This window comes from Atractosteus spatula, chromosome 13 (assembly GCF_055471065.1).
Source record: "Atractosteus spatula isolate fAtrSpa1 chromosome 13, fAtrSpa1.hap1, whole genome shotgun sequence".
NCBI lineage: Eukaryota > Metazoa > Chordata > Actinopteri > Semionotiformes > Lepisosteidae > Atractosteus > Atractosteus spatula.
The window spans coordinates 31,521,898-31,538,885 of NC_142718.1; the positions used below are offsets into that span (position 1 = coordinate 31,521,898).

The 16,988-nt window shown below is 35.8% G+C and overlaps 1 protein-coding gene across 2 annotated transcripts in view; it reads right to left on the reverse strand.

Annotated features, from left to right (window-relative positions):
* gpd2 (glycerol-3-phosphate dehydrogenase 2 (mitochondrial)) overlaps positions 1-16,988 on the reverse strand; it is a 46,529-nt gene that overhangs the window by 26,098 nt on the left and 3,443 nt on the right. Inside the window, exons 2-4 of one of the 2 annotated variants that reach the window (XM_088930539.1) lie at positions 8,179-8,288; positions 2,539-2,710; positions 856-980 (exon numbers count right to left, since the gene is read on the reverse strand). In XM_088930539.1, the coding sequence (XP_088786665.1) occupies positions 856-980; positions 2,539-2,710; positions 8,179-8,280 (399 nt within the window). In that variant the 5' untranslated portion in view covers positions 8,281-8,288. Of the gene's footprint in view, positions 1-855; positions 981-2,538; positions 2,711-3,931; positions 4,012-8,178; positions 8,289-16,988 lie in introns of those variants that run through there. The other variant, XM_088930540.1, reaches the window with a different exon arrangement.

Sequence of the window (16,988 nt, forward strand, 5' to 3'; positions counted from 1 at the left end):
CACTATTGAAGACTTACACTTCAAGTTGTTGCTAACAAAATATCCTTTGACAGACCATAATAAAGTCAAACTAGACTTGTGACTTTGACAGCAAATGCCACTTTTTATTGTAATCATTTACTTTTCATTACTTATTCAGAGAGTTGGTGTGCAAAGCATACCATTTATTACATATTTGCTGATTTAGCAAAAGTTGTATACCATGTTATTGCACTAATTGGCTTGCTCAAAATCTCCACCTAAAGACCTAAACATGTTTATACAGTCAGGAGTAAGACAAAAAAACCTCCATGCTTAAAATAATGCATTTCTTAAAGAAATCTGAGATCTCCAGCAAATTACCATGTTAGCTTGAATGGGATTTAGCAAAAAAAAGACAAAAATGAACTAATCCTCTAGTACAATTCAGGGGAAGGCATACATCTTGTTTTAGTCAATAAAATGCATCTTTTAAAAAATCACTGAAAATAAGGTCTCTTTCCTTAAGTGCAAAATGCAAGCACTGGATGTGCACATACTACCAGATCTAGAAATCATTTATTAATTAATAAAGAATTTCTCTAATGTTTAAGTGTAGAAAAATTAAATAATACAAAAATGAAAAGTCACATATTAGAAATACCTCATTTCAATCAGAGACATTAGAATGGTCCCAAAGAATTAATGCATTTCCATTAAGCTGTGAACTATCCGAAGCTCTACAGTTTTAAAACCGAATCACTCTACTGTATATGGAAGAGGAAGTCAACTGAGCTGGAATGAAAAATGAATGCAAAAGAAAATAAAACAATATGACCAGATGGATCAGGAATTGTACTGATAAGTGTCAACTATGCAGAAAAATGAAGCATTTACCTGTTCATAATCTAATTTCATAATGGCTTTCTGTAGATATCTTACTCCTCCGTGAATAAGTTTGGTGCTCCTGCTGCTTGTGCCTGATGAGAAATCATCTCTCTCCACCAGGGCAGTTTTAAGATCTAAAGGGAACCCAAAAAAAACCATCAACAACAGTCTAATGTTAAGTGTCCTCATGACCAGATCGTTCAAAACACATCAGATATCACTTTTATATAAGCCGCCACTATATAGAGTTTTCTGAAATGATATGCATTGAAAAATATCAAGACATAAATATTCAGATGAGGGAGAATTGGCCTTCACAATGCCTTCTTAAAACACAAAATTATGCTGATGGTATTTTCACTGAAACAATTATGAGAAAAACATTATCGCCAAATCATGGTGGACAAAAATGCTGCTGCTAATTCACAGGTAGTGGAATGCTTTAGTTACATTTGGATAAGTGCAATCAATCGAACAATATTTAGCACAGGGGTAAAATTAAACTAGAACAGTTAAGTATTACAAGCCTGTGACATCCATTAGAATTATTCTTAAATAAAAGGCTTGGTTGTTTAAAATTAATGTTTTATTTAAAATGTTCTTTAACATTAAATGTTTACAACTACAACTCAGCTTCAATTTTTGAAGGGAAACTGTTATTTTTTGTAATGGAGGGGGAACAAAAAGTAAAATTTCCCTAACATTTTTTAACATTGAAAATGTTACACATTGTCTCATTTATCCTTTCTCTATTAGAAGCTGCACTGGTTCCCTGGTGGATCCAAACCCACAAATCCCAATTTTGAAAAGAATAAAGAAAAAATAAATGTGGATTAGGAGCAGGGGGGTGAGAGGATCTAACTCCCCACTGCTGCGCCATTAGAAAGTTGAACTGGATAAAAGAAAAAAAAGATTACAGAAACCCCTAACCAGCACCATAGCTAATTGATTAATAATGTACTGTAATAGGAGCAGCAAGAAGAAGCTCATTGGGGAACGAGTGTGTCGTCTTTTAGATCCAGTGGCTGGGCTCCACCCGTTGTTCATTCTGCTCACTAATTCCTCGAGTCTGACGTTCCTGCACCCCAACCACAGCTTCCTACTGCTGCCGCTTGAAGGCAAACCCTCAGGGAGACTTTCAGAAGCCGCTCTTGCACATCCGTACAAGATTACGCAACATCGGCATGGAAAATAACCGCCAGCCTCTGCACGGGGGAACTGAGAAAGCAAGTAACTCCCATGCGAAATGTGTTTAAAAAAGGCATGCCGCCATTCCAGTAATCAATTCCAGAAAAGGAATTAATTAATAACACTCATGGATGACTGCAGTATATAAATTGTCCATGATGCTGAATGCAATGTATAAAAAATCAATTTTTGTCAATAACAAAAATGATGTATTTCAATATATTCATTATATCTGGAACGGGATATAATTTGTCTACAATTGTGAGAAGGTTATTTTATTGAAAAACACTGTATTTTAGGAGTACATCTACATTTTTATTTTTTACCAACTAAAACATGAATAATTCCCTTCGATGGTAAAGTAACCACTGCCACAAGGGACAACCAGACAATATGGCCGCCTGCGCCACTGTTTGTTAACAGCTACCATGCTACTGCAGCAAAAGAACTCCTCCAAAACACAGAAGTGAATTAAATATGTGGAAATGAGGAACCTGAACTTACTTCGAGTAACAGCATCTAAGGCACAGCCCGAGCCAGTTGCTCCTCCTCCAACAATCAGCACGTCGAACTCTTTTGTGGTCTTGAGGGCCATCAGCTGAGCTTCTCTTGAAGGCAACTCATCATAGTGGTACATTCCAATTGGCTCTGCGGCTTTCACGTAGGACAGTCGGCTCTAAACAATTCAAACACACCACCTATTCATCAGTTTCATTACCACACACTGTACCTTGGGGGGACGGTGTACTAATGAAGGCATGAAGCACTATGCATACGTCTTAGTATTCTTTATGATCGATTTAGAAGTTAGACATACATCACAACTACGTTTTTTTTTTAAATGTCAGAGATTGGCAGAAAATAAATCACACTTTAATTCATGTTAGTTCCTTGGAAATAGTGTTTATAAAAATGTTCTGAAAACATGTATGTTAAAATTTTGTTCTGCGCTGAAGGCACTTGTGAGATGGTATCGTTTTGAATATGAGATTCTGTTTTCTTGTTTGTATTATGATTTTAAGGCCTGTAGGACATGTATAGTATTTTTAAATACAGTAGTATATATTTATTTTAGTAGAAGAAGTAGAAGACTATTTGGATGGACTATTGCAGTACAATTTATGTTACAGGTCTCAATGTATAATATATTAAAGGAAGAGGGGTTTAACCAAATTTTGCATTCAAACTCACAAATTGGTTAATTAACTGTAAACGTTACTAGAACTAATGTTTATAATACACAAACACTAAAATATAACTTTAGGATTTCAGTCAATTTAACTTTTAAAACCTCTCCTCTCATTGTCTGTTCAGAACAATACATCCATTTTCAAATGTATGTAAGAAAAGGTAGAACTAAAAAAATCTATTTATATCCTTGGTAAAGCATAAAATCTGTGCTGATTTAGAGAAAAAAAAAACTGAAAAACAAAATGTGTTTATAAGAATTTCAATAATAATGAAACATTTTATTCATTTTGTATTTCGCATTCATTCTAAATGATTACATCAATCTTCTCCAAGCTCATGCTCCATTAGACTTGCAAATCTGTGAATGAACCTAGACATTTGCAATTTAGACTGTAACAGCAAACAAGATCTAATAATTAGTGTCTATTTCTAAAGATGTGCATATTTAAACACCGCTGACAATTAAGAACCAGGTTGTCCTGCAATCATGTAAAATATATGAGTGCGATACTGGATTTCATGCAAATTATTAGTACACTCTGCAGAAAACTTTTCGGCAAGGTTGCTACTGCAGCCTTTCCAGTAAGGTGTATTAAAAATACACGAACACAATTATTTGTCAGTCTGGTATTAGAAAATTAGTTACTATGCTGCAGAAAGGTTGAGTAAGAGTCTGACATGCATCCACTGATATAGTTTGGCTTACCCCTGTAGGCTTCAGCAAGACGACGCAATGAGGTGACAAAAACAAAGAAGATTTACCATTAGCAATCATCATACAGTCACAGTTATATATGCGGAAAATAACTGCCAATGAAAATTAGAAAACAAGATGGAATTGATTTTTTCCATGTTATCTATAATGATATGACGACTGCACAGCATCCTGTTCTTTTTTAACTGTAAAGCTTAATGTCGTGAAATACTAAAAATGTCATTTTCCCTTTATATTCTCTAACAAAAAACTATGAATAACTTTTTCTTCTTAATGACATCCCCAATTCATTGTGGAAATAATGCCAAATAAAAATAAACATATTTTCTTCAATTATCCAAATGCAAATATTTCAAAAATGTCCGTTAATTAAAAGTTACAGCGTTTCCATTCCTTTCATACAACTTAAAAGTATTAAAATAAGGATCCCTGTATTTAGAACTAGACCTGTTCATTTCACCATTAATGCTAATTTACTCAAAAATATCTTTCTATGTATGTTTCTAATACATAATAAACAAATGCATCTCTACAGCAAACATATCCTAAAATAGTACTATTTCAAATGCTTGTTCTACACATATTATATTTAAACTGAAAATAAACAGGGGAATCCAGTTGCATTTTACAGTGTTGTCTACTGAATATACTCATTAGTGTTGGTTCCTTTATGTGTCTGCTAATAATATTGTGTAACTACAGGATATGTACTATATATTGTAAAATGTAATTAATTTTTAAACTGCATGCTAAAGCAATTTGTGTTATGTATTTTAAAATATATTAAGTTGCAGAACATTTTGATAGAAACCATGCAGCAATTTTTAACGACTCAAAAATCTGATGACTTTGAAAATTATTCTACTGCAACAAGCACGAGACAAGCAATCCATATACAGAGCACAAAAAAGCCAAGCCTGCTATCCCAATTAAACTGTAAAAGTATTTGCTTGACATGCTAACATACATGATTCAGCCAGAATTCCTCTGGGAGTTCCACACTTCTTGAAGGCTGAAGCAGTAACCTGTGACCTCAGTGACAGGTGTTACATGTCTGACATTGGCTGTTGTGCTATTTTTCAATTTGCACCGCAAGCGCTACGGTCTGTATTTGGTCAAATATTTCCATGCAATCCACTAGGGTAAAAACCCTACAGGCTGACATCTCTCATCCACAAACAAGGTTACTTTCGGGACATAGTCCCACACTCAAGTGATTTACACGCACGTCAGTACAGAAACCACCATTCACTATTAAAGTGAATCAACAGGTTAGAGACGGGCGATTATTTTTTTGTAACAGATGTAGTGGTAAATAATCCTCCCCATATTGCAACACTCTAAATGCCGAAATATTGTATGGTAAAATGTGAGGATTAGAGAAGAATTGTGTTAATGTTATATTTTTACTGTAATAACATTGTTGAGATTATTTTGATAACAAGCACTGGTTTGTTCACATTTGTATCTCCAAAACACATCGGTACTAAGCTGCAACTTTTATTATGATGCAGTCACATTATTATTTGGTTAGCTGGGTTTCCCCTTACATCTTTTTTCTATGTATTCCACCATGGGTGGTTTGGTCAAGGCACAGAGCACTCCAGTTCAGTTCACCTCTGTCACGCAGCCCAGTATTGTATTTCATTCCCAGCTGGGCGAAACAAGTCTGCTTGGGCCTGTATACAAAGCAATTCTTTCTCGTGTTTCGTTGCAGTATCAACCAGGACGTGAAACAATACAGAAGAGAGAAAATTGATCTTCAAACTCCAAAGAAAATCTTTTTTTTTTTTCAGAAAAACAATAAATCTTTCTTCAGGTTTAATAAATGTACAGTAAGTGCTTTGGAAAACATTTTTTTGAACTCGTTAGTGCAGAAAGGGTCAGAACACAGACTTAAATACAGTAGGAATATTGTAGCATAGTGAGAAACAATAATTATATCATAATAATACATGGACTTTTCATGATAAAGTCTCATGATTATGTTGTATGTATGCCTTTGTAAAATAATACTGCACGAGTATTATCCTTGATTATGTAGCAAACGAAATAAAACAACTGTAATAACACAAACTATAGTAATGTTTAAAAGTAAAATGTATTAATGTTCACATGTTTATTTTTTGCCCTGTTGTATCAGTGACTGTCTTAAAAAATACTGTTTATAACTATAACCATTATGCAGTTGAGACACAGGCAAATCTGTTTATGCAAACCTTGCCTATATGAACTAGCTCAGCAACATCTGACAAAAAGCTGTGGGAAAAAAAATAGCTTTTGCTACAGATATTTCTTAAATGACTTATATGCTATATTTTAAATATAAGTTAGGGCCTATTGGTGTTTACAAAAACAAACAGAACCAGCAAAATACTGGTGAAGGAGATAGTAAACTAAAAAAATGTTAAAGCATGCCAAAGCAAAACAAAAGCACTTAATTCCACAAAGGCAAGATCAAACAAGCACAGAATGGGGGATGTAATAAGAAAGAGAAAAGAAAGTTAAATAACCATTATAGAAATGGAAATGGATATTTAATACCCAACCATTTATACAGTAAAGTGTTCCAAAACACAGGCTAGAACACTAACTTGCATAAAGTATAACAGGAGGTAGGGCTATCTATTACAGTTCTGTTTACTGCTTAAGAAACTGTCCACTATGCTGCTGAGAGATACTTATGTTTCATGATAAAGAGTTAAAACAAAAGTTGTCAATGAACAATGGTCTGCAAGAGTAATTTAATTTCTCTTGGACTTTACCACTACGTAAAAGAAAACTGCTTGCGAAAATTCCTAAGGCTTTGAGTAGATGGGTAATGGGCACAAGCTGATTTGAGTAATATAAACTGCAATTTAGGGAACATGAAACATGCACTCACACAAATATCACAGGTTCAGAGGGTAAACAGAATTTCCTTCTTGCTCAAAACTACAAAGAGGAGATCAAATAGCTGCAAATCAGTGCACTGCAGTTTGAATTCAATAAGCATCCAAGAATGTTAGGTGATTTACACTTGTATTTGGAAGTAACACTGCCATGTCTGAAAGGCAAACTCTCAGGAAGCACAACATGGAAACATGGATTCTTCACCAATATTCATTAGAATTTCTTCTTCATTCAGCCATCCATCAATCCTGCTTCCAAATTGCAGGAGGCTTTGCCTAGGGAAAAGGCCACTTGTCCCTTTTATTCATTTTTAACCAATTGTTTATTCCTGATTTTTTTTTATTTTCAAAGCTCAAATCAAAGTTCAATATGCTCTAATGAACAAGGCCATGAGCCAAAATACATAAAGCGGTCCAATTGTGTTCAAAACACAGTGGTGCTTTTTACCAATTGCAATAAAAGACAACACAAAAGTAAATTATACTAATTTTTTTTCGTGTTTTGTGTTTTTTCATTGTGTAAATTCTAAATTCTGGTTCAAATTGTGGTTCAAATTCCAGGTGAGACACTGCTGTACACTCAAGCAAGCTACTTCACCCAGTACAGACAGTGTATATTTTACAGTAAATTTACAGTATATACAGCAAATGTATGTTGCTGTGGATAAAAGCAGCAGCCAAATAAAAATTAGTTGGAATTAAAATCCCAGTCAGAAAAAAAGACAGTCCAGATGGTGACTGCATAGTAAGGCTCATCTGTTGAACAAGTGCCTTAACTGATTGAGAAATTAAGTTGCTAATATTTCTAAAAACCAAATTTTCTTATGACTTCAGAGATCTGTTTATATGATACCTGCTATTGCTGGGCACCTGGTTGTTTTTATAGTTGTTTTCCTGTTTCCATTTATGTAAACCTATATACTATGCACAGACATATGAGCTTCCCTGATCTTTTCCCTACCCTTCCTATGCTGCTGGTGGGCAGAAGCAGATTCTTTACATTGGTCAACTGTGAATTATGCTGGTGCTATCCTGATGAGCTTCCCAAAATAAAGCTACATTAGTAGCTGGATTAGAAATCGGCAAAGCATCAGATCCAGTTTAGAAGAAAAACCCGCTTCAATAAACATTTAAAACATTTTAACAAAGCAGAACAAATGTTTCAGATGTCAAGACTTTATGGGTTCACAGTCAATAAATCCTAAATGGTCTTCTATATAGTACATTTTTGGATTTACTTGGGAGGCAAATTATTTTTACTATTCTACTAATCTGACACATACAGTATTACGTACATACTGTAGTTAGATTATACGTAGTTTTTTTTCATTGAAAGTATAGACCTACCTGTTTTTTCCTGTGCTCTGACAGCTGTGCCAAGCCATAAATTGTAGTAAGGGTGCCCCCTCCAATAAGAACCGTTCTTTTTACAGCCTTTTGGAATGCCATATCTTCCCCTGCAAAAAAAAAAAGTTTTTTTTTTCTTTCATAGGATACATATCATGAAGTAACACCTTTTCATTAAAACTTTGATAATTGTGAACGATATCCATAGTGCTATGAACAGAATCTTATAAGAATGTTCATTAACCTCCGTCAAGTGATCTAAATGACACAGCCTTCATTATCTCAGGAATTTAGTTATATTATAAAGAATAAGGTTAATGTGTCCGTTAACCACAGAAGTTTTAGCACTGCTTAATGAATATAGTCATATTATATCTTATATTTGGATGATTCAAATAGCAGAATGAAATTTCAGACAATAAGTAAAGCAAATAGAGCGAACAAATGTAACACACTCATGTTTAAACTCATGATAAAGGGAATGTAAAAAATAATTGTCGCTAAAACATTTTATATTAGAAATATTAGAATGTTATTTTAAACATGCAAAATTTTTCTTAGAAGTACTATTTTAGATTATATTATTGTTCTTACTGTAATTGACATTCTGCCTGTTTAGAAATTAAAGTCACATATAATAATGTCACATCAAACCATCCGTGCTGAGCACAAGTTAAGTGACAGCGGCTACATGTCATGCTAAAGCTGCTTCTTTCTTCATGGGCAATCTAAAGACAAACTCTGGAAAAGTGCCATCAATGAGTTTATGCGCTTAAAATACAAATCTCAGGGTTGCCCCTTGGCTTTCAATTGGCAGCTGAGCTTTTTAGCACTAAACCAGAGGCTTCTTCGTGTTTTTGGTTGGTGCTGCAGGTACGATATACAGCAGGTTAACATCAGCATGGGCATGGATGTTTTAGCTGTCTGCCAACCACTGAACTAAACCTGTGTATACAGTATCTTTGTACAATCCACCCTGAGTCCTCCTATAAGAAGAAAAAGCAGCACAAAATGCCAAACGCTCACCAAACAGATCTACAGTCATGTTTGAAGCACACTGTTATGTCATATATGTTCAAGAGCATATATGTGCAAGTGCAATGGGTTATGCTTGAAGTTACACTACTCACATATTAAAACATACTTTCTGTACAAAACAAAATAGAGCCAGCCTCAGGGTCATTCCCCTTGAAATTCACACACAGCAAAGTTTAAAATTCCTAATGAAACTCACAGTCTAATATGTTATAAATCTCCAAATGCCTATGCAAGCATTGTTCTCAGACACAAATGCTAAAGAAGTCTACATACTTCAAGAGCAAGAGGACCTTTACAAAGCGCTTTCTCGAAAAATGACGTAAAACAAACTTTGTTTAATGGTGCCAGGATTTTAAAAGACTGACAACAACAAAAAAATAAGACTTTGGAGGAACAGAAATTCACAGAAGAAATCCTTCCATCATGCTCATAACGAAAAAAAGAGCCTTGCAGCTTATGCAAAGCTACTGTTAATTCCACCATCCACTCAGGGATTCTTTGGCAGCTATTACAATAACTCAACAGGAATCTCTGCAAATAGACTAAAGTAAGGTATTTCACAATACGACAAGAAGCAAATGTTTACTTAAGGTCCTTTTTCTATTTGTTAAAGAGTGCATGAAAATATTGCTGAAAAATATGCACAAGTAATATCTCGAAACCACAAAGTACAGATGTACATCATCTGCACCAAGGAATACTGATACTGTACATAGCCAGACCAACTTTGTTTTAAACACTGCTGAGATTTATTTACCACATATGTATTTTCATTAATATTGGAAGTGAATGTTACTCATACTCTAGAAAAACAATATTCAAAGCATAACTTTCAAACCACATCTTTATTTAGCCAGAAAGGCCAAAACAAAGGAGAAGGAATGTATTTTGTGCTCTGCAGTATGTCAATACTTACAGTAAAGTCTAAAGTCTGAGACTATGCTAGTAATCCACTAAAGGATGGATCTTAACTGAAGGACGTGAAAGGAAATGGAAAATTACACACTCCTTTTTGTGTATGGGAAGGCTAAAATGCAGAAATTCAGATTCAGATGATTATATACAGATAATTGTAGTGGCATTCACTTTAAAAATCCATCCAAATACTTCTCTTTATTTTACAATCCAGTTTTTATATCCCTATGCCAAGCATGACAATCACCATTTTCGGAATTGTCCTGCTTTTACAAGAGAAAACCAATCAATAGATTTTCCCCCCAAACGACAGCCATCCTCTCTGAGAATGAAACATGCGTTTTATTAGGTTGCTCGATTTTCAAACTATACAGGGCAATTGATTGCATCTATGTGGTACTCAGGCCACCTGCAGCTTCTGAATAAATTTCTAGAAATATGGAAATATTTCCCAGCCATGAATATGCACATAGTTTGAGATGCCAATGGAGTCATTACTAATGTTGTTGCCAATTACAGTGCAAGTCATGACACTGTGATTCATGCATATTCAACCACTCCTGATATACAGGCCCTGCAGCTACAGCTCATGTCTCCACTTCTCTGTCTTTTTGTATATGTTGTGAACAGGTATCTCCATCTGCCCACAGGAAAAGGTTTCTGCTTTTGAAATAAGGTGTTTAATATAGCACATGTAATTAGCTGTGCAATATCTATCACTATAGCCCTTCTCATATTGTGATAGTTCATTCACAACATCAATAAGCTTATGTTTTTTTAGGCACAGCACCAGGATACCGGGAATTTTGCACTTCTAGAAGAACATATCTTTTTGCTTAAATACAGGATTATGGACTTGGGTCTTCTCAACAATCACTTAAAGACCCATGATTTATGTTTGGAAATATAAATCAGGCATTTTATTAAGCTATTTGAATTAATCTAGCTTCCAAGTTATATGTATCAGACAGAACGTAAATAAAGTCCTATTAGCAATGTATGTTCATATATTGTATGGGCTGCTTGTTAAAAAATAAATGCACTCACATAGTTTTAGGAAAATAAAACCTAATTTACTACTTTTGTCTACTAATGCAAGATCCAGTCAATATTAATACAAATAAATAATAATACAGTTCCCTTCCCTTTAAAATTAAGAAAAAAATTGTAGGCCTATAGTGTACATGAAGTAAGCCTACTATAAGCTGACACAACAACAAATAACAGAAATATTTACAGTTTGGATAAAGTTCTTTGCTTGTTTGATAAATATACAAATGTTATATAGTAATATTAATAGCATTACATAATGAAAAGCCATATCTGTTACAGATAATTAATTCACAAATCTAGAAAACACCAGAGTCATATTTATTCACACTCCTGTAGTAAGTATTTTATAAATCATCCTCTGGCAGGTTTTGCACTGACTAGATGCCTCCTGTTGTGTGCTATGAGGTTCTGCCAATGTCAGTGCACAACTGACATTCTATGATAAACATTCTGATAAACATTCATCCATGCACAACTGTTCTATGTCCTTTAGACACTTTGGTTTCTGTCAATGAACTGCCATTTTAAGTTAGAATCACAAATTGTATTCTATTAAATTGGACTGATGTGTGGAGACAAAGATGGTGAGTCGAGAACATTTATTCTGTTAACCATTCCTTTGTTAATTTGAATATATGCTTTGGATCATTGTTATACTGGACTGTCTATTTTCGGCCAAGCTTGAACTTAAGAATTAAGTTCTGGCCAAAATAGCCTTCTACATGTTGGAGTTCAGAATTTTCAATAATCTGACAAGGGCTCAGGACCCCTAGATGCAAACCCCCAAAATATAATAGATGTCCCATAAGATTTCAGAGTAAGCACGATTGTTTTAAGATCACTTTATTAGCCATATACCATTTCTTGCATTAGGAATTTGTCTTTTTGCATACCCCAGCTTGCGCTTCATGAGACACACAGATGGTGAGAGAAAAGCTTGGGGTCAGAGCACAGGGTCAGCTATTTATAAGGCACCCCTGGAGCAGTTGGGGTTAAGGGCCTTGCTCAGGGGCCCAACGGAGTAGGATTCCTCTGCCAGCTGCGGGATTTGAACCAGCAACCTCCCAGCCACAGGTGCAGATCCTTTGCCACCTCTCCATTTTCTCATCACAAGTTTTACCTTTTTTAATGCCAATCATAAATCTGATTAGCATGTCCAAAAAAACTCAATTTTCATTTCTTCTGACCACTGTCATTCAAATGATATCTGGCAAGTTTGCCAAAGGTAGGAGCTACACTGACACCGTCATGAACCCACTGTGCCACGTAGGAATGTTAATTCAGTTCAGGGACAGGAGAGCCATGTCCTGGAGCCAGACCGAAATCAGCAAGTCAGGCAAGAAAAAGCCCCTTCAAAACAACACCTTTTAGAAAGGAACAAGTTAAGGTTTATTCCATGCTGTAAAGAGAAGAAAAGAAACACAACATTTCGGCTGTGAAGCCTTCTTCGGGTGTGATGCCTTTTCAGCAAGGAATAAACCTGCACTTGTTCCTTTGCAGCCTACGCATGCTGACGCAGCTACCTTACTTGAACCTTTTTAGAAAGGTTCTGTTTTTTAAAAAAAAACAGGCCAACATTCCTTAAAAGTATCCTTAAGTATCAAAACTGATATGAACCACTTGTTTTGCCATTCTGTTGATGGTAAATACAGTAATAGCACGGTTACACTTAGGAGAAATATAACTATTTTGCCTCTTTGTGGTTCTTCCTCAGAAGAGGCTTCTTCCTTGCAATGAATGCCACACTCATACAGGCACATTTGAATGCTAGTTTTCAACACTTTGTACCCTGAAGATGCCAGTGGGCATTGAAGATCCCCAGCTGCTGCCTTTGGATTTACATTTGCCTCCCCAACCACTTCACAGCCTATGGTGGCAAAAATACACCTGTGTCCTCTTCTTGACAGGTTGGCCACCGTACCAGAAGTCTTAAGTGTCCAAATAATGGACACAGCAGTGGACAGTCGTAGACTCAGCTTTTTTTGGATACATTTACAGCCATTCCCCAACATGGCCATGTGCCTGCTTTCTTCGACGAGCCTATGACCTTAACCATGATGATGTATGCTACAACTCAATGTTTTCCCTGTATTACTGTACTTCCTTTTATACCCCAGGGAAACAGTGAATCTTTGGAGGTCACTATATATACAGTATTCTAACTCACACCAGACGCTGGGAACATATCACTCCTACATTTAACTTTCTGCATTGGTTTCCAATAAAGTCCTGTATTCAATACAAGTTCTTGTTACTGACTTTTAAGGTTTTAAATAATCTGGCTCCATCACAAATCTCTTTACACTCCCTCCCATAGACTCTGTTCAGTTGATGCTGGTTCGTTGCTCATTGTACCCAGGACTAAAACTTGGACTACTGGTGACTGTGCTTTTCCTGTCGCTGCTCCATTGTTATGAAATGCCCTTTCTCCAGCTCTTCACTTAAAAATCATACTTTTACTAAGACCTGTGTCTGATGGTCCTACAGTTTATCCTTTATGTTCTTGTTTATTTTTTTTATTTTACTTTTTGTTGAATTTTTTTGTGTTTTTCTTTATCACTATGTACAGAATATTTAGGTTTGGAAAGGTATTTTCTAAATAAAAGTTATTATTATATAGTTCCTGAGGGTTCCTTTGCACTTCTTTGTCTTTGAGTGGCATGGCTGTGTCTTCAGATAAATAGATAAAGAAATTTTATTTTTTTCACTCAACAATTGTCCAGCATTGCACTGCTGGCTGTTACAATATGTGAGCTAAATGGACCAATAAAGAAAATTTATGTTGCTGCTGCTCTTGAATATGCAGTGGAAACTATCTGACACAAAACAATGTTTTCCAAATGAGTCTCAAGTATTTTTATCTGTAATTTAACAATGTATTTTGTAAAAATTACAGAACATTGTGTAGTTCTATAGAGAAACACTCTCTGGCATACACAGAATTATTGCATTATCATTTAAGCAAGGTGGGTCACTTAGTGAATCTCCTGTTAATATCTACAGTATCTACTATACAGTACATCAGTAACAACACATTAAATGACTGCAAGTAAAAACAAAGGTAAATAAAAAGCACAATGTTCAGTGATTTATTATGTTAAGGTATCTATGCAAGCAGGATTCCAGCAAAGCTCTTACAAACGTTTACATAAAATAAACTATTGTGATATGCTCTGGGACTTAAATGCAGTGTTATTTCCATGTACTGTATCCATGGAATGTATTCTTTTATAGTTTCTATGACAACAGTTCCCATCCCATAACCATACCCTTGCTAACAGCAATGAGATCTATGATAAGAAATATTTTGAGGGGGCCCTACATTTTTACTTCTAAATGTTCCCTAAAGTTACGTTCGATGTAAATGATGCCACAGCACAGAATAGTTAATCTCATTATCAAATAACACATTTCCATTCCAGATTCAATTTATGGCAAAGCTGTTAAGATTTTGCAGCATTAACATAAACCACCTCCACCCCCCCCAAAAAAGGTGTGCAAAGTTATTTATTTAATTTCAGGAGCTATAGACAATCCATGGATCCATTTAGATCTTTACTTCGCTTTCACACTGCTTCATAGTGAGATGACAATCTGGCCACATGGGTATGGTCGTTTGTCCCCCTGAGTGAGAGCTGCTGTAAGGGCAGCGAAGATGCAGTGAATAATAATCATCATCCTTACACTTATATAGCACTGTTCTGGACACTCCACTCAAAGCTCTTTAGAGGTAATGGGGACTGCCCTCCTCTAGCATCCACCTGCATGATACAACAGCAGCTATAGTGCGCCAGTACACTCACCACACACCAGCTATCAGTGGGGAGGAGAACAGAGTAATTAAGCCAATTCATAGATAGGGATTATTAGGAGGCTATGATTGGTAAAGGCCAATGGGAAATTTGGCCAGGACACCATGGTAACACCTACCTACATCTTTCAAGAAACACCCTAGGATTTTTAATGACCACCAAGAGTCAGGACCTGGGTTTTACCTCTCATCCAAAGGATGGTGCCCTTTTACAATATAGTGTCTCCAGCATTAGGACCCACATAGACTATAGGGTAAGCACCCCCTACTGGTCCCACTAACACCTCTTCCAGCAGCAACCCTAGCTTTCCCAGAACGTCTCCTATCCAGGTACTGACCAGGCTCACACCTGCTTAGCTTCAGTGGACTGCCAGTTATGAGTTGCAGGGTGATACAGCTGCTGGCAAATTTGGAACACTTCACAAGTTTGATGAAGGAGCACTGAGCAATAATCTTGTGAAGGAAAGTCTGATGTCTCTTATTTATACGGACATATGAGAGGCCTGATGGGGCCATCCCCATTAAACCTTTATTGTAAACTCCATTTAATAATTTACCCAAAAGAGATACCACAGAGAGCAAGCATTCTCCTACAAAGGGTTCCTGGCAAAACAAAGGCAATTAAATGTGTCCACAAACAATCAAAAACAAACAAAACTAAAAATATGTGTACAAATACCAACATACAATTAAATGAGTGGCAACAATAAGCTACTACAGTTATTAAATAATGAGATCCAAAATTGTCAGTGTGCAGACAGTTGTTTTCCTCAGGCCCAAGACACATAATACCTAAACACAACTCTTCAGCAAGTGTAGGGAGCCCCTTTGCAGACTTTTAGTTATTCCTTCATTTTACTGGGTAAGCCATACAAAAAAAAATTCTTTCTGACAATGACAACTTTTTCTACAACAAGGCATTTACTTGGAACAGCCTGCATAATGTGCTCTGCTAAACTAGAATTGTGTTGGAAAACGGAATTGAACCATTGACCCTCCAAGCTAGAGTGCAGAGGCCTGACCACTGTTCCACTGTGCCTTTTTGACTAGAACTCAACTGATTTTACTGATCTCAGTATTACCAAAGACCACTAGTGGGCCCTAGGCAAACTAAAACATTGCTACTCACCACTGTAATACAAATACATTTTTAATTCCTACAAATGCATGCGCACCAGTACAGTATGGAGATTATTTAACACTGTTGATGGAATATGAATTTAGTAGAATTGCCTTAAAACACCTTTGACTCTCTGAGTTGAAATATACAGTTGGACCAGAGCTCAAGTGCTTAAGCATTATATTTTTAATATCCAACAATAAACCTCGGACTGTACTTGTGAAACTATTTTAAAGCATCTTATTTAACACAACACTGTTATTGGTATATATGCCCGAGGCATTATTAGGTCTTCCTAAAAGCAAGATGCTTTGTATTTAAACATTTCTTGGTACAACACCATTATTTACAGTGTCAAAATGTGTATGAAATATTGACAAAAGTACAGTTTTCTCTCCCCTAGGCCAGTCACTTTAAAAATGACTGTACCTTTGGTATAAATACTAAAGCCAATAAAATAAGAAGGTGCTGTACGAGTTATATATCCGCTGTGAAAATGTAGGAGGACACATAATGAAAAATGAGACAGTGATATCACTCCCCAGGTCTCCAAACAGCCCAAATTAGAGTTGAACATGCTAAAATCAAAATATAGGTCCGTTTGCATGAGGCATTTGAGGCCAGAGGGAGCAATAACTACAAAAATCTTTTTAGAAGTTGTAACAATCTCATTTTACACAGGGACCCTTTTATAAATCTTTAGAAAATGTCTAGCCATATTTACTGAAAGAATCTTTAATGAGTGAACTGGGCATGCCTCACTATGATATACAGTACAGGCAGATTGGTCAGGCTAATCCCTTATATTTACTCTCCTAGCACAATGCTCACCCGAGCAAATAACACAATATACAGTACACATTTGTTTCTTGG